General features: G+C 40.3%; 1 protein-coding gene across 4 annotated transcripts; it reads right to left on the bottom strand.

The window, feature by feature from the left end:
- Positions 1-3,216: 3,216 nt before the first annotated feature.
- MOSPD1 (motile sperm domain containing 1) lies at positions 3,217-17,639 on the bottom strand. Of its 4 annotated transcripts, none has more exons than XM_026038912.1 (6): positions 16,789-16,829; positions 11,942-12,198; positions 11,686-11,761; positions 8,532-8,755; positions 6,742-6,903; positions 3,217-4,374 (listed from the first exon to the last, which is right to left on the bottom strand). In XM_026038912.1, the coding sequence occupies exons 2-6, from the start codon at positions 12,093-12,095 to the stop codon at positions 4,343-4,345; spliced, it is 648 nt and encodes a 215-aa protein (XP_025894697.1). In that variant the 5' UTR covers positions 12,096-12,198; positions 16,789-16,829; the 3' UTR covers positions 3,217-4,342. The 4 variants fall into 4 exon arrangements, 3 of the variants coding, with proteins under 3 accessions (XP_025894697.1, XP_025894696.1, XP_025894695.1); XR_003249317.1 differs by having other exon boundaries at positions 3,218-4,374; positions 12,070-12,198; positions 16,789-16,884; XM_026038911.1 differs by lacking the exons at positions 3,217-4,374; positions 16,789-16,829 and adding exons at positions 4,393-4,896; positions 17,516-17,639.
- Positions 17,640-18,891: the final 1,252 nt, after the last annotated feature.

An 18,891-nucleotide genomic window follows, 5' to 3' on the forward strand; every position in this document is an offset into this window, starting at 1 on the left:
TAGATATTTGGTTCTTACAATTGCTTTTTTTTCTCCTTCTGCGGAGATGAATAGCACTGAAATTGTTGCAGGAAACTTCCTGCTTAAAAAATAAGTCAAGATCCTGTCATGATAAGTGCATTCACTTCAGCACCAGCGTTTACTTTTGATGTTTCATGGCAGATTCCTGAGGGGAAGGTGCTAATGGATTTAGTTGATAGAACCTGTGATTCCAGGCCATTAGGGCAGAATTTTGTTTCTCTCTTGATGATAGTTTCTCATTTGTCAAATGATATGCTGATCTAATGGCTTGATGCTCTTACCTTGAGCTGCTTTTGCAGTATCTTTTTGCAGTATCTGCAGTTTCCTAGGGAAAAATGCACTCATTTTGTTGTTGTAAGCTGTTAAATCTTTTTTTTTTTAAATTATTTATTTTTTAAGCTGGACATACAACTTTAGGCTCCATTACAATTTTTTTTTTCCTTTCTTTGATACCCATTTTATCAGTCTTGATGCCAATTTATCACTGCAATTACATGAGTCTGAATTTATATTCCACTATAAGGCTATTACAGGGTACCTGTTACTCAGGTAGGTTTTCTCAATAGCCTTTCCTTCATAACGAGGAGGTCACCCATGGCTTTGACTGTGCTGCTATAATCATGATTATGCTCTTGCTTAAATTATTCCTCTGCATATTCTCTGCTATTTCCAAGACCAGCATGCATTCCTTTGCATGTGATTCCACTTTTTATTAGCAACGTGGTTATACAGCTTTGCAAATTTTCAAGAACTGATATATATTAGTTTATTATCTAAGTAAGAGCTCTCTGGTATTTGTTTACAGCAGAGCTTTGTACGGGTTGTGTTCCATGGAAAACAAAAACACTCCTGAATCCCCCTTACTTGGCTTTAGTTGYGACACTGTGTTGCCTGCCTTGCTTTTGTGTGTTCAATCCTTTGTTACTTGTTTCTCGAACAGGTTTTCTAAACTGCCCTCCTGTGGTGTCCTCTCGAAAGGGCCCTGGCTGAACTCTGCAGGACCGGTTTCAGATCTTCCCTGGCTTATGGGGAGCAGTGCAGGGCAAGTGATAGGCTGCTGGCAGCTGCAAACAGCGCGGTTGCTTCAGCAGTTTCAGACTTAAATACGAGCTACGTCTGCAAAGAGTAACTCCGTCATCAACGCCATTAACCTCGGACGTTTCTCCTCCAGGAGCTGGTGCYTTCTCTAGTGTGAATGTGAGACAGGTAGTTACCCAATTTCACAGGGACATTGGAAAGAATCTGTTTTTCTGCACCCACCGAGCCCTATCTCAGCTGGCCGCTAAACAGCAGGGTCGTGCCAGGATTACTCGGCCCTGCGTGCCCTGAGCTGCAGTCTGTTCCCTTGCCTCTTCTAGCATTTCTTGCCCGRGAGGCCTCAAGGGAGCTCACAGCACAAAATACCTGAGATGCTCTGACCAGGAATTCACCTCCTTTGATTTTAAGGCCTGCTATRCAGCTTGGCCCCTGAATTTGAGGTTGCAGTGATCAAGGCAGAAGCTGTGAAGCATATCGCTCTGTGATTTGAGTTTTTCTTCCTGTAAACAAAKTATTTTTGGATCTAGCTTACTGACTTTGGCAAGTCCCTTGCTGTMTTTTCCCTACGAGTGGAATGGATTGGCGAGGCGCAAAAGAGGGAGAAGGCGCTGAATGATTAAATATAATATTCATATACCTGACAAAGGAAAGGGTTGGTGAAACTTGACATCTGCCAGGAAAAAGCCAGGTATCTTACGTAAACAGTGAGAAAAGAAACTGAGACCAGGTGGTGATTCATTGCCAAACCTATCTGGCAGCTCCTCTGTAGTTTAGGCTTGTTATTTATCAGATGATACTTGCCAATTAGATCATAAACCAGAACAGCACGTAGCTGATTTTGAAAGCTCCAGGCTAGTTGCTTCAGGGAAGGATTTCTGCGTGGTGCTGCGGAGGGCAGTTCTGGCCATGACCTTCTCTTGGAGCTATTTGACTAAGAGCAGTGCCTGTCCCCACCTGACTGCGTGCTCAGTGATCTTCCTTGGGCCTGGTGGGAGAAATGTCAGCAGCAGCTGAGCGAGGAGCTCCCTTTGCAGGGACTGGGTTCRTTTTCAGGTGGCTTCTGTATAAGGGCTGCTGGACCCGCTCCCCCATCTCCTGGGGCTTCCTGTGGCCCCACAGGGAAGAGCCCRTTTCCTGAAGGCCAGATCTGTCCCCAGAGCCAGTTACACTGGATCTCTTGTGGTTTTAAGCAGTCTGTGATCCCTTTCATTAAAGAAAATGGGGAATTTGAAGCATTTTCTGATCCAGAGAAGGAATTGTGCACCAAGGGGTGGCACTAAGGACAACTGCTTCTCTTAGCAGCAGTTTTGTTTCCTGCCTGCCAGGCTGCTCGTTTGAGGAATCGGTGCCATGGTGAGTGCTGGGTAAACAAGATGATTGTTTCTGCTGGATGATCTTAATGCGCTAACTGTTTCCTCAAAATACTTCTCCATTTGAAGGAAATGACTGTTTTGTTTTTGCTAAGAGTCAGGAATAGGAAATGACGTGAACACCTAACTGCTTTTCCTGGTGTTTTTAAGAGGAGGCATATGTGCTGGTTCAGGTCTCATTTCTGAAGACATTCTGTGTTTGCCACAGTCCTACAAAGSAGCCTCTAGGTACTAGATATAGGTGTATGTGTATTGCATTTAAGGGAAAAAAAGCGATTAAAAACACTGTGAATCCCCTTGTTAAAAGAAAATTTACTCTCCCCCCATCTCAGCCCTTTGTTTGTCTTTAACATCTCTGAAAAAGACCCCTGTCCCTATGGGTCTCTGCGTTGCTTTTTCCCACTTTCTAATTCTGGTCTGTGGTAGCGCATGGTCATTTGGGACTAAGAGGCTGCTGCTCTCCGGACTTGCTTATAGGGATTGTGAATTCCCTGATGCAGGATTTAAGTCTGTAAGGGGAAAGGAAGCCCTGCAKGTGCAACACCGGATTCAAGTTCTCAGCTGGTGAGTAACATTTTTTCCCCCCAGGATGGTTAATACCTCCCTGTTATCATCTGACCCTCATAGATGACACAATCTCAGTCCATATGAGAATCAAATTAAAGACACATTTTATTGCCCTTTAAAGACTTAGTGTATTATAAAGAGAGATGTACAGTAATTGTTAACTTAAATGCAACCTCACCTTTTGTGTATTTTTTTTTTTTAAATAACACTCATGTCTGCATGGTTTCTTTAGGCCTCCATGCATGAACAGAAAATTGATCCATAACATGCAAGGGGAAAGAAGGATTAATTCCCAAAACAATTTTTATACAGATCCAAGCATATTATAGAAACTTCTTATAAATAAACAAAGGATTTGTGTGCACAAATCAAATGCAGGAATACTGGGCCCTCATTCAAAGTAAGATTTTTAAACTGGGTAACTACAATGAAATACCAACAATGGGAAAGAGCTCTTAAATGAAAAAAAGTGTAAACACTCATCTAGAATATAAAAAATGAAATTTGAGCAGGAGTTTCTCATACAAAAGAAATCCACTATCAGAGCTGTACGGGGGGAGGGCTAGAGGAATGCCTTTGCTATACGTGGTAGAGACTAAACTACTAGAAAACGTTCATTTTTTCTATACTAGTTTACAGTGCGAGTTCCACTTATATTAATGCCATTTCATTTGTATATTGCATGCATCCCTAAAAAAAATGAAAGGTCCTAATTACAGATTTTTTTACTGTCAATACTCATGATAAAAAAAAAATGGCTGTTGCAGAAATTATTTCCCCAAGTAAGAAAAGCACTCAGTGGTATACTTGTAATAACGAAGTAAGGAATTGGAGAACTACTACTTCACCTAAATTTAATGGTTTATTTCATAGTTTCACGGATGGAAATTTTAATCTTCTTCCATGATTTGGTATGACTTTCATCCTTCCAGTATGAATACAGAAGTGTTATGCACCGATCTCTGTATGTACAACTGCAAGCCATGTGGATGTTTTACATAAGACAGTTTGCGTCTGTAGTGATCACACACTGATGTGAACGTAGACTACAAATAACAAATGTTGCTTTAATAAGGATTTTGTACAGTAGGTGTAGATATAAAAGTTTTTCAAATTATTTTCACAGGTATCACTGAACATTTCATAGCTGTCTGTTACAGAAGCACGTAAAAGTGCTTGAGTCTTTCATTTATTATACATAGTTAAAATATATTACACTTCTGAAGGTATCTTAAATCACTGAACAGCTTTGCTAGCATCTTAATGAGCCAAATGGGAGTAAAAGGCAGTCCACATTCATGATGTGAATATACAGTAAGGTGTTTGACATCCTATTAAACCATTGCTCATGTTTTCAAAATAACCATGGTGATGAGACCTGAAAGACAAGAATTAAGAACTAGACATTTTAATTTCAGTAAATAAAACATTCAAAATAGAGAAGAGTCAGCTAGCTGGTCAYAGCTCAGACAATCAGATGAGAGCAAAAATTACATGCAGAATGGACATATAGAGGCCCACTTAAATACTACTGCTCCAGATCTTGATATAGTCAAAGTTAGTGTAGGAAATTAAACTGAAGTGCAGTAAAACTACTCACAGAAATTTCAAAAGAAACTGCAAGCTCCAAAAAAAAGTATAGACCTCTTAGCTAGAAAAAAATACCATTGAGATTTTAACTTAGGTAAGCACAATAATAGCACCCAAGAGGGCAAATTTAACTGGGAATAGTTACGGGCAGCGTAATTCAAATGCTGAATCATCACTAAGGCAGATTAATGGAAAACTACAAGACTCTCCTGCTCTGTGCAGAATAGCATCTTTGTCCAAAGCTCGGCTTTGATCAGTTAAGCTTCCCTCGGTCTGTACAGGGAGTCTTCTACAGCCTCTTTGTTGGGACCTTTAAAATGGGAGGGGAAAGAACTGCTCTCATAGTTAAAGATTAAAAAAAAAAGAGAGAGAGAGAGAGAGAGGGCTTCAGCAGATGAAAGCAGGAGTTGTGGGACTAAAAACATACTAGAGCTTCACTTTAATGATGTACTGATCTAGAAAAAGACACAAATCTGCAAATTCTTAGGAAATACACATGCTACAGAAGGCAAGGAGGCATGTAAAAAAAATAGGTTGAATTCCAACTTATGTAACATGAAAACAATAATTTTATTTTTTCTGAGTTTTCAGGCAATCGTGCTTTCTTCTAGGCTCAGAAAATACTCATGTAATATTCTTTCACTACAGAGAGTTCAGCTAACATCCTGACATCTCACCATGGACAAAAACTGATGAGATTATTTTACTATCCTACCACTATAAACTAACTTCAACTGTTTCCTTCATAAAGATTTCAAAGATACAAGTACGACAGGACAAAGTTGTAACACTGCCTTCCCTTAGGTAAGTCTTTTATCCATTGAATAGAAAATATAGATCAAGTATTTGTTAAGGTRTAGATTAGCTTAGAAAATCACTATGGCAAGAACTGAAAGAGGCCTCAGCTCTTAAGCTGTCTGAATCCTTGCAGACTAGCACCAGAGGTTACAGAAAGCGTAACAGAAAACCTATACCACTTATATAGTAACATTCAGGTAATAAACAGTTTATTTTGTAAAACATTTCTCATAAAATAGTTCTCATAGGTCACATAGTGCAGTTGTTGTGGTATAAAATTCCATTTTCAATTAAAGGCTAAACCTCTCTGTTTTTCTTAGCTGTGGAAGACAGTGTCTTCATCTTCTCAAGGGTACTCAACCTGTGTCCTTTGTGAACAAGAGCTGCATTCAGAAGAATCTATCCATGTACTTAAGAACACGGCTACCAAAGGAATCAGAACTGGTAAGAACTTGTATGTCATAGTGCACCTCGAGATCGGTAAATTGTTGCAAATAGATGAAGTCACATAGTTGACTTCTGTAATTGGTACCAGCTGAAATTGGAGTAATTCTCAAGACTCCAGTTAAAAATAAAGCAAGGGATACTGCAAGGTCCTGATCCAAAAATACATCACCACCATCCCAGACAAAGATGGGAGCAATTTGTTAGTGTCAGGTGAGTTTCAACACCATTTCACTGAGCGAGGCAGTTATTAAAATAAGTGTGCGCATTAACCACTGAGAACCTGCATCTTTTTCCATCACTACCTCACCTCTATCTATCAGTTTGAGGCTCCCTAGCTCCTCTCCTTTAACTCCTGATTTATGCCAGGTAGTGGGACAGGAGAATGAGTTTAGTATGACTGTTCTTCAAATCTGAAACAGTTACAGAAAAATAGTCGTATCAAATGAAACATGCAACTTTTTTAGGCTTGCTAGTTTATCAGCAAATTACATATCAAGACTTTCAAACCAGTCAGATAGGCTGGAAAGAGAATTTAATATAACAGAAGAGCTCTAAGTTCTGCAGTATAAGAACTCTGTATTTCAATGTAAGAATAAGAAACTACAGCACATTCCTTTCAGCTTTGCTGGCAGATCGTAGGCATTGGTAATTTGACCAGTCACCAAATGAAGGTGAAATTAACAGGCTAGAGCCTGTTTATTACAAAGATTAACTAAAATTTGGCCCAGAATACTTAGGATGATCCATTTCCTTTTATCACAGTGTCTGTACACAGTGTCTGTCAGTGGATATGCAAAAGGAAGTTCACTGTGGTGCTTTTTCTCCACCATGTTTCCTAAAGCAAACTGGGGAAGATTTTCTTGGATCACAGAAGTTGCAGGAAAACAGTTAAAAAATCCAAAATACTTACCTAAAACATAAGCAGCTACTAACTTTTGATTCACACTTAAATGGAGGTAGAGAGGCACCAGGGTTTCCATGTCCCCCAGAGTAGGTAGCATCAGTGCAGCAACGCACACTATACCCAGGAAGACTGTCAGTAAACTAGGTCCCGATGAGGCAGTTCTGTTTTCTGAAAAATAATTATATGCATTTAAAGGAATATCTAAGCAGTATAAATGTTAAATATTTTGCAGAAGTATCTGCAGTAGGACATTTTATTTTTTCTTTAATGACTGGAGAAAGGGAGGAAATGAGACAAAACTTAAGCCCATCTTTTGCATTTTGCAGCAAGAAAGTTGCTCCCTCTTCTAAGCCTGATGCTGGAACTTGTTTTTACAGGACTTACCAAACCCCTCCCTTTTGCTGGAACACAACCTGAGAAGCCAAGTGGCTATATATTTAAGTGTGTGTGTGTGTGTGTGTGTGTATATATATAGATATGTGTGTGTGTGTGTGTATATATATATGTGTGTGTGCGTATATATATATAAATATAAATACACACACACAGAGTCATGACAACTGGATGGTTTCAGTGGTGCTTGAGGTTTCACTACACATCCCAACTCGTGCCTTGATCCCAACTCCTTCAGTAATAGTAACCAATTTGGAAAGAATAACTAAAGGAGCAGCCCAGGCAGCAGATTGTGCTTACTTCTCAAAACAAACAAACAGAACCCCCCCCCAACCCTAGCTACAAGAAGAGGAGAGATTCTTGGGCCAGATAAGCTCCCTTCTTTCCTCACAGGATTCAAGGGTGGCACCTGCCAGCAGCAGTTCAGATGCCACAGAGCAGCAGCATTTGAAAGACACGTTGAAGAGTGTGAAACACACTGACAGTGCAGTATTAGTAAGGAAATACAGACCAAGGGGAAATTCTGTTCTGCATGTTCTTTATTGTGCTGCAGTTTAGTAGCTGGAACCTACTCAGAAGCACACTGTAACCTTTAAAAACAGCTGATACAATGTTAGCTGAATATCTCTGTCCAAGTTCTTAAGACACACTAAAAATTAGCCAGTGTTTCTATCAAGTTTTTTTTTTTAATCTTCTTAGAGGATAGCAGAACAAATCCTATTTTAATTCTGCCAATCCATTATTTTCTTTTTAAACAGAGGAAAAGCCATTTGTATTAACACCAATTATCAGATTCCTCAGACAGTTCAAACATTTTATTCTGGTTCCAGGGCTCCTAGAGATTCGCTTTCTCTAACGGGGGATTCTCCTAGAACCTCGTCATGTTCACAACACAGTTTGCAGCTAGCAACTGTGCTTCTCTGCACTCCCATAAGGGAGATGGCACAGAACAAGGAGCACTTTAGAAATCGTTCTGGCACCATTTCCTGCTCATCAGGAAATGGGGGATTAAGGCTTTGGAACAAACTCAGAAGGGGCATATGTTCTGAAAGAAAGAGCCCAGGGAAAACACATACACACACACACCTCAATCCTTTTGCAGGATCCTATATGTAACCTACCTATATAAAATATAATCTATAGAATTATAATAGAAATTCTGCACCAGAGGGATGCAAGCAGGTATTCTTTAAGGCACAAGATGTAAACTTCGGGCAGCAAGGGATCTCAATCATAAACAGAACAGCCACAGTTTGGGTTCTTGAGCACTACCATCCCGCAGAAATAAAGATGGCAGTCTTGCAAGTAATTACAAGAATTAATTTAGTCCACTTTTTCTCTAGTTATTTGAGTGATTCAATTCTTTCAGAGGACTTGAGGAGCGAAAGTAAGATTTCAGCTACCTGGTTGACACAAAGTCTGCTCAAAAAAGACACTTTCAGTCAGATGTTCTTTTATTCGTTTTTCCTCCTCTTCCTTTTGTTGCTGTTCCTTTGCAGATGGAAGTAGAGTAGCAATGATCTCCTTTCTCCCCAGTGCTTTTCTCTGGCTTTGCTCAGACACTTGCAGACGGAATTTATCTATCACTCCGAAGTGAGAAGCCCGAACATCTCTGTGACGGATCACACTGTAGAGGAAAATAGCACTTTTGAACAGGGGGGCTAATAAAACTAGTTCTCCTGTGGAAATTCATCCTGCAACCCAAGTGCCCCCTCTCTGCCCTGTACACAGATACAGGTCAATAGCCCAGATCCTCATTCCCTCCTCTTCCACTCAACCTTCCTGGAGATCTGAGCTTGCCCTCTCTCCCCTTCCCATGCTGGCTGCACAGGAGAGAGTTCTCTGGTTCTCAAATGCAACAAATCCAACTGGCTGGGCAAAAAGAATATTTAATTCTTCATCTCAGAACACAGTCTTAGCCTCAATCTAAGACCTATCTGCCAATTTTCATGAAGTACAAGTTGTTTCATAGATGCCTAATCCTTTATCATAAGTTGTTTGATGCTGGCCAGCACCTTTCAAAGGTATGAGGGGCAGGGGTGGACAGGGAAGGAGAGAAGAGCAGGACTGCCAAACATGTGGACAGACAGGGCAATGGCAAAAGTGGCTTCCAGAGGAAACCACACTTAAAGACTTACAGGGCTTCCTCAGAAGCAAAACTCATTTACCCTATAGCAAAAAAATGAGCTTTGTTTTGCATGGGTATGGGCATGTTTTGCATCCAGCCTTGAAATGCCTGARGCTACAGCTGCTCCACTAGCCAGCAGGAGTTAGGTGGGATTCATCTACAGAGGGAGTAGGCGCAGCTGAGACTGCAGTGCAGACATAACGCCCGAGTGCTAATTCAGTTGTTTTCCTGCTAAACTTTATGGTTTTTCATAGAAATATTGTCTGGAAGACCCATAAAGGGCAGTTTTAAAATAACAYCAATCAAAGGCCATACAGACCTTTGTCAATGGTGCTTTGCTCAGCTGTCTCCTCTCTGCAAATATACTATGAAAATACTCACATACCTACCATTAAAAAAATGATGCCATTTAGGTTTTGAAGTCATATCAATTATTATGGTTAATATGGATTGTAATTATTCTTTCCAAAGTGGAATGTGGAAAACTTTTTCTCCTAAAGGCTACTCTACATTTTAAAGAAAATAACAGCAAATCTGATTWAAAAAAATTGCTTCAAGAAAGGAAATGTATCTTTGACAACATACATATCAAAAAGCTGCAAGAAACAGATGTTTTAGATTGCATGTAAAGGAACTATATGACATGAAGATATCTACAAAGTCAATCATTAACACAGAGCTAGTTCTTGTAATTGTTATCTGGTTTCGAATAGACTATTCGAGAAGGAAACAGAGCGAGTCATCTAAGCTAGAAGCCTGCAGGAACACAGGTAGTTCTACATGGCTTTAGAAGCAAGAGTGTGAGCTTATGAGTAGTTTGACTGCTGGCTGTGCAACTGCCTGCACTAAAACAAACAGCTTTTTTCCCTCAACAATTTTAATTCATACAACATATCAGGACATCAACTTTCTTTTTCCTTTAACACTTTGTTTTAAAGTTTTGTTTCTACTCTTAGCGCTGTGGTACTACTAAGTATCAACCTAAACAGAATCTTTGCATAACACTGTGCTATGAGAACATGCATCTGCTGCCAAGCAAAGAGATGTTTCTCTGCAGACCCTTATAAACAGATACATTCTCCTGTTTCTTTTTAGAGATCATTGCATAATTACAAGCTCTGTAGAATATCTGTTTATCTGGCAAATGGCCATACCTAACATAGTACTGCTCACATCCTAGCAGTAAACACTGCCCTTAGACAACAACCGTTGGAACAGGGTGGGGTTTTTGCTACAAAAAAATCCCACAGAACCAGTATACATCTTATTTTCATTTAGTTATCAAAAGACATTTGTCAAATATGACCTGAATGCCATCAATATTGTGTGAGCAACTGCTGAAGACTAGAATAGCTCACTAATATGCCTGTATCTTCTGATCAATTTTGTGCTGTTTTTAGGATTATCCCCCCTGCCCACTCAAACTTATTAGTCCTTTTTTTTTTTTTTTTTTTTTTTTTTTAATATCCTCTCTATTTGGTCAGTTCCTACAATTTTCTAAATTATACTTAATAAAACTAACAGAAGGAAAAGACCAGTCCCCTAAGCACAGTGATACTTAAGTGGCCAAACACAGATCATTTAGCAGTGTTGTGCTTTTTGTTTTGTTTTAAATATGGCCATTCATCAGCCAGGGATACCAGAGTCTTAGAGCTGGCAGAGTTCTGTCTGCTCTTCAGGTACTTCATCCTCTCCTTTAGCCATACCTGACTACCCACAACTCACATACATCAGCACAGAAATAACAGGGCAAACGGAAGATGAAAAAGGTCAAGCTATTTTAGCTTAAATATCTACTGCTTTCTTTGCTTTGAATTATAGCAGCCTACAGGCCCTACATTGCTGTGGTAACTTAACCTATTTTCATCTTTTCTCTGTTATTAGGTTGGGACCTGAAAGGAGAAACAAGGAAAAGAGAGAGAGAGAACAAGAGTAGTGGTCAAGGGGAAAGGTAGGCAAAAGTACCTTTATTAAATATGTCCCAGGAAAGTGTGCTCAGTAGAACTTCATACATTTTCATTTTGCCAATCTGCAAACAAATATTTCTCACAAAGAAATCCCAGCCCTGGGGGTCTTGCTTTTCTTCTTAGAAACAACAAAGTACTAAGAAGAAGCTCACATTACTCTCACTGCTGATTTACAAACTATGCTACAGGATCCATTTGCTAGCATTACTTATGCTTAAAGACAAAATTTTAAAAAGAAAATATTTTTTCTTTTCCAGTATTTTAGTACCACTGACCTAAAACAAAAGAACAGCAAAGACTGGGCAACCTGAATAATATATGAGATTAGAAAATTACTATATATTTATCCAATTTAATTTATATTATATATGCTGGCATTTTCTACCACTGAAAAATGAAGAAAAACAAGATATTCTCAGATGTCCTATATTTAGGAAAAAAAATAACCAAACTTTTACTTACATATCAATACAGCATTGAGGCTTCACTGCACCAGCAGCATCAGCCACCGTATATTTATTGGGAGTTGTACAAAGAACTGCAATTGGAAAGGAGAACAGTAATAATAAAACATGAATATCTCACTAATTGTATAAACAGATTTATGGATGGACGTAAGTTTAGTTTTGCCACCAATATGATTTGTTACATGAGTTATAATTAGGCTCTTCAAGATCACCAACTAACCCTTTAATAGAACTTAACCTAAGAAACCCACCTTTGAATTTTAAGGCAAACTCATAGGGGTTATAAAGAGTCAACACCTGCTTGTGTGTTGACTGGTCATCTGCATAAAATATAAGTTCTGTAGGAAAAACAAAAACAGGAAGATTTCCTTCCACTAACTCTGGCTGTCTTTTTTGTTGCTGCATTGGCACTGAATCCTCCTTGCTGCTTCTTGTGTTCTTATGATTTTGTATCCTCAGAGACTTCAGTTTTTGAATCCTTTAAGAATTCCAAAGCATTTTGGCAATTCTGAAGGGGAAAAAAAAAAAGGAAAAGAGAAAAGGAAAGAAGATTATTTCCATAAATCTATAACAAACTGATGCATACAAGAATATATATGATATATATATATATGTTTAAGAATCTATATTTAAGTTCCTTCAAAATATGAAAATAAAGAAATACAGTCACACCCTATTTCCCTCTAGTTAAAAACACTATTAAGTAAATGGAAAAGCACTCTCTCAGTCTATCACTATAGCACTTTGGGGTCCCAATCCATTACAAATTTGCTTATATTGGTTATTTACAAACAAACAAAAAAAAACAAATAACAAAATCCCATCCTTGCCTCACAAAATTAACACYGATAGAAAACAAAGCAGAGATGAGGAAGCACAAGACTACAGCCGTAGTCATAATTTAGGAGGAGTCTTGCTGCACAGTGACCTACTGAAAACATTCCAGGCTGAAGCGTAATAACTTACGTTGCTGCTTGCACAGGCACTGAGGTATGTCAAGTCACAGATTCAGAACAAAAGAATGGGGAACATCTTCATGCCTTGCTTAAACTAAACTCTTATTACAACTGGATGGTAGTCAAAGGCAACAGATTTAAAAATAGCTGGGATGAACAGCACTAAATAGATTCTGGAWTTGTTATTTGATTGAAAAATAACAAGGATATTCTTCCACCACCATCTCTAGTCAAACAGACCCAGAGACACCACCCCCAGTTTTGTTTTATTAAGCGTCACTTCAGAATTAAAACCAGAACCCATGACCTGATCAAGCAATAATCATAAATCTAATTCATAAAATAAGGTTAAGACCAGATTCCTGAATACACCCATCACTGATTTTCCATACCACAGACAGAACAAAGTAAAACAGGTACATACATCTTTTCCAAGAATGCCATATCTTACTGTATCTCTTTTAGGTTATTAATCAAACTCAAAGTCTCCTTTCTATTCTACTATTTCACAGTAGAAAATACTAAAAGAATATCACAACTARCTTCCTACTGACTTACTAGCTGCAAGTTTCACTTTTTATGAAACAAAGTCCATTTCAGGTGTTCACTGGACTAGTAGCACCTGAAGAAATTTATTTTCTAAGATTTCTAGCAAAGCATATCCCTAGCATTAAAAAAATATATATTTTGACTGTTTGTATGTCACAAATGCCATAACATTTACTTCTCTGATCAACAGATGTTTCATATTTGAAAGACCACACAGATTTAGATGTTCATTAGAACATGTGTAGACTGTTCCTTAGTAGTAGTAGTAGTGTAGTTCCTTTAACAACTTCAAATTTTTAGACTCTGATTCTAATTCACAATCTAAGCTTTTCAGCTTTTTTTTCAGCTTATTTTTTCAAAAAGCGAAAATCATCATTGTAGAATTTAAGAGTATGGTTCTTAGTGGAATCTCTTTCCCCCAAGATCCAGTTTCTTTTCAGAGCATGGATTTATTTCCAGTTCACTGAATTGCTACTAATAATATTCTGAAAACAAATCTCCAGTGCTAGCGTTCCAAGTTGATGTTCTGCTACCTAATTAAGAAGGGTGTAGGAAAAAAAAAAGAAAAGAAAAAAAGAGTCTGTAAATGGCAATTTGGGTTCTACGTGCTTGCTAGAATTGTACTAAACCTTTTTTGTTCCAGAAGAATTCTGGAATCATTTTGCACAAATCTAGTTATTATTTCTTTAACAACTTAATTTACTATTGCTGAGTAAGAGCCATTGTTCCATCAAGTACAAGATGATTATATGAGGATCTATGGTGAAAAAAAAACCTGCTCACAAAAATATAAAACAATTCATCCTGAAACTTCTCAAAGGCAGAACATTAATTAAAAAATCCTGTGAAAAGTTAATTCAATGCAGTAAGCTTGTATTAGAACCAGAGATTCTCAAACCTATATATACTACAAACATGCCTGCACACATGCTGCAATCTTCTGAAGTGATCAAATGTTAGCTTTTCTAATAAAAACTTTAAAACATATTTTAGTATGTTCTTCCAACTACCTTACAACCAAAAGCAAACTACTGCTAGGTGTTCCAGATTATTTTGAATCAGCAGCACGATGTTGATACCTTGCCATTTAAATACTGCTTAATGCCCAGCTCCCTTTTCCTCTGTACCCATCAGAAAAGTAGTGCATAAACCAGGATTTCCACAAACTTGCAGGCTGAAAGCCACTAATCTTAAAAAAGTATATCCTGCTATTGCTTCCTTTCCTTATTTACCTTGGCTGGATAAGAAGTTACCACTCAAACTGGCAGAAGGAAAGCCTGGCAAACCAAGGCCTACAGCCCACGTTTGCTGACACAGCAGTGTCATGCAGGATATAAATTTGTGTGAAACTTCTATGAAAGCAACAAGCACCCTTTTGAGATAATTATTTTCTCTTAGAAGTCACCTAGCTGTAATATCTCACCAAGTAACATCAGTAAAAGCACCTTTCCCAAAGACCATATTACAAACAACATGTATGCAGAGATTTGCTGGTGTACTATTAGTAACAGCCTTCCTTTCATACAGCACTCGTCAACCTGAAACTTTTAAGAGATCTTTACAAGAAAGTTTGCATTTTAAGAACTTATTTGTGCAAACTAATTCTAAAGCACCAATCCTGTAAGGGTTCAGAACGAAGTTACACAACAGACCACCTTTAGTGTCCCAGCTTGTTCATTTAAAACAAATTTCAGTATCACCATTCTACACAGTGCAACACACACTCTTACCACTGTGGCTAAATTTTCAGTCAATAGGCACCACGATTACCTCCACAATGGGAGGTTAAGCCCAAACATATCTTTGCAAAACACACATCTATGCCCTTAAGTCTTAAGACATAAGCTGTGTGGAGGGAATCCTCCTAGTACTCGCAATGAAACTCTACATAGGTGCAGGAATCTGGCAGAGATGGTTCTCACTACAGGACACCTCAACAGTGTCAACTAGCTTTCCAGCACTCTGAAGTCCATACAAACAATTGCCACTGATAATKTTGTTTTTAGCTCAGCAAAGATCTCTCCTCCCTGAAGTTACTAAATATAATTCTGCTTGTATCACAATAGCGCAGATCTGCCWGAGTTTGCTTTGAAATCCCTCTCTTCATAAATTTAACTTGACAGGAAAAAAAAAAACCCATGAAGTGAAACTTTCCTCTAGGCTCAGAACTAAAAACAAATCTCAGCTAATGTTTTTTTAACAATATCCACTGAAAAATTAAATTAAATGGGGAAGTTTTTTGTTTCGTTTTGAATTCCAACAGCCTCATCACCATGACTTCTCAATTGTTTTCTTTTCTTCAAACAATTGCAAATAACTCTAAGAATATCATCCTGTAAGCAATTTATCCAAAAATAGCCTCATTAGACTCCTAATCTCCACATTTCTGTTTTTAAAAACTAACTACAGTGCAATCTGTTTTTGTTACCATATCTCAGTCTACTTCTAAACGTACACAGCAAGTTTCCCGACATGATATACTCAAGCAAATTCATGAATGAAGTTTGTGTACCTTTTGAGCATGTATTTACAAATAAACCACAACCTCTTCTTCAGAAGCCTTTCCTATGTCAAGCTGAGCAATTGTTTTACCTTTAGACCCCACGCAAACACAGCACATCTGAAGCAGGTCTGTTCATATTTGTTTTCCTCCAAGAGTTTTTGGAGGCCTCAACGTGCTCTTACACAACCTAATGTTTAAACAGCCTGCAATTATTTGGGGGAGCCATCCAGCGATTGGAGCACAGAGCAGGGGTTGGGATGGCTGGGCTCCATCGCTGCAAACTCCGTCACCGACACGCGGTGACCTTGAGCGAGCGGGCTAACCTCCCCTCCATTTGCTAATCCATACAGGCACCTATTCTGCAAGATATTTGTGTAGGCGGAGAGTCACGTTTAAACTGGCAGGACGACTCGGGGAGACTTCGCACGGCCTGGGCCAAAACACCCTCTTGTTTCCCCCTTTACTGGCCGAGGTGAAACGTGATTAATAACCGTCCCCGGGACGCTCTGCAGATGAAACATTCCCGGAGCGTTACCTATTAGAGCGGATGGCTGCGACTCACATAAGCTGACACCAACACTAAGATTTATTAGGCCCGCGTTAAGTTCTTTGTTTCCCTCGGCTTTCCAAACACTGAGCAGGTGACAGTAACGCAGATTTCGCTCCAGCGACGAGATCCACACCGAGAGACGCAGGATGACACCTGTGCCTTGCGTGCACCCCACGACCCCCGCCTCGGGAGGAGGACCCCGGGTGGGTTTTTAGGGACACATCTGCTTTTAGCCTGCGCTTCTTCCCTTCCAGGCCCCCCAGTCCCACGCTGAGCGTTTCCGGGACGCGGCCCGCGACCGTTCGCGCCGCGCGGCCCTTTCCCCCCGTCTCGGGCCAGGCGGACACGCCGCTGCCCCGGCCAAGAGAGGGCCCCGCGGTGCCCCGCGGCTGCCCCCGCCGCGCTGCCCTCGTCGTCGGGCCGCAGCGGCGGAGCCGCGCTAACGGCCCTGCCCGCCGCCATAACGGCGGCACCGGCGCGGCCGAGCCGCCCTCCCGGGGACAGTGCAGAGCGGGACCCCCTCCTGCCCCGCGCACTCACCGCTCCGGGGCCGCTGGTGCGGGCGCGCGGCGCCCCCTTTGTCCGCAGCCGCCGCCGCCGCCGGTAGCGTCGTCGCTATGGCTGCCGGGATGGCGGCGGACTCGCCCCCCCTCCCGCCGCGGCCATGGCCGCCCGGCCTCGCGAGACGTCCCGCGGCGCCGCCCTCCCCCGCGCCAGCCCGCGCGGCCGCCATGTCAGTGCGGGGTGGCGGGGGGCCGCGGAACGGCTTCCTCAGGGGGAGGGCTGCCGTTTTRTCCCCGTAATCACAGCTACCCCCGCTCTTCCTTGCGGGGACTTGGAAAAAATAAATAAATCGTAATAAAAAGGCCTAACCTAGTGGTCCCCGCGCTGACCTCGGGCGCGCGGCCGCTWCAGGTGCGGCGCGGGGAGGCCGGTGACGGCCCTGCCGGTCGCTGCGTCACCTTTGTCCTCCCGTGGTCGCCTCATAACTTCCCTTTGCTGAGTTTTATCTTCATGAAATTTAACTTTTTTTCCCCCCATGGACTTAAACTCATTCAGTATGTCACCATCTTTGTTSTTATTCGGGCTTTTAAGCCCTCCATAATACCCTCCAAAAAATTAAAAAAGCTGCACCCTAATTACCATGTAAGATCATTCCCAGCTGTACGATTAAGGACATTGCGACTTTTGCTGCTAGTCAGATGAATATTCAAGGTTTATATTAAGCCTTGCAGCTAGCAGGATTGCAAAATATTTTACCGATTACCTTTGCCCACCAGTGAACACAYTTCAGTGGGGAAACGCACGCAGCAGCCATTGGTATTTCACAACCACGTCGTGTAACATCCAGGACAGGAAGCAGTGTATTTTGTCCATTTGAAATCGTGGAAGATCCTAAATGAAAAATAAAATCAGCTTTTAATTTTACTACCTAGGCAGGATCTTTTCCACATACTTCTCTGCATGTCTTCGATGTTGTTAGTAGATCCATTAGCAGTGTCAGTCTTTCTGCTTCAAATTATGTAATTTTATGGTTAAAAATACATGGAGGACATGAAAAATCTATATATAGAGAAATTATAATCTTGTCAGAATTCCTGAAAACATATGCAGTGAAAACAGTGATGATTTTCTTTTGCTGATTGTATTTCTTGRCAGGTTTCAATCGGCTAATAGAGTTAACATATTTATAAATAAACTGGAATTCTTGTTTTCCACTATTCATACTAGCAGACTTCAATCTTCAGGATACATTCAAAAATTATGTATTTTTTTCACATGATGTATTCATCAAATGTAATATGTCTCAATCTGGAAACATGTCTCAGCAGAAGCTCCTAGTGCAGTAGACATAAACATGCTTCAGAGAAAATAATAAACCGATCAAATTAGAAAAAAAATACAATTCAAAACATGTTAATTAGGCAAATTGGTATTTTCCGGTTCATCTGGCTGACTTACAAAGAAAACTCAAACTCTCCAAAGACAGGTTTTAGATCTCCCTTCATAAGTTTCACTTCATAAGCTTGCTCTTTCTATCATACCTTTAATAACATTTACACCCCCTATCCACCTGTTGAATATCGAGAATTACATTCGTCTCCTTCCTTTGCCACTGCCACTTCTTTCTAGGCTCTTTTAATTAATCAATTTAGAAGCCCAGTGTTGACCCCAATGAAATTTGGAAACTATTGTGGACACAAGAGTAGGAGTCAGGTTCTTGTCTCTGTTGCAGGGGCTGGTGCTTCAGAGAGCACAAAGCCCCATGTAGTTGATAATTGTGCAATAACGAGCCCTTGAGGCAGATTATGCCTGATACTGKGTAGTATTAAAGGTATGGAGGCGCCACCACTGTTTAGCAAGCAAAAATATTGCAGAGCAATGTCACATCTGCAAAAACATTACAGAGGTGCTTGCTAAGCTCGCAGGTGCCTGGCCTCAGGGGCACGCACAGGGCTCACCTAGCTGGATCAGCACAGTCCTCTGCTGCCTTGCCAGGAGCACTCAGGTCTTTAGGTGGATGAAAAAGCTTTTTATATGTATATATATATATATTTTAGTCCTTATTCTGGTGCAGATAGGGAAAAACTGCATATGGGGAGCAGAGGTCCAGAAATACAGAGCAGTCCAAAGAAGCAGAGA

The sequence above is a fragment of the Nothoprocta perdicaria genome, unplaced genomic scaffold (genome assembly GCF_003342845.1).
Source record: "Nothoprocta perdicaria isolate Ctin4 unplaced genomic scaffold, notPer1 scaffold_22, whole genome shotgun sequence".
In the NCBI taxonomy this organism is placed as follows: Eukaryota; Metazoa; Chordata; class Aves; order Tinamiformes; family Tinamidae; genus Nothoprocta; species Nothoprocta perdicaria.

Coding starts and splice junctions, on each gene's coding strand:
- MOSPD1 (XM_026038911.1), bottom strand. CDS start 12,095: ATGCAGCAACAAAAAAGACAGCCAGAGTTAGTGGAAGGAAATCTTCCT. Junction 8,756..11,685: donor CCTCAATGCTGTATTGATAT/GTAAGTAAAAGT, acceptor TTTCCTCTACAG/TGTGATCCGTCACAGAGATG. Junction 6,904..8,531: donor GCAGACTTTGTGTCAACCAG/GTAGCTGAAATC, acceptor ATTATTTTTCAG/AAAACAGAACTGCCTCATCG.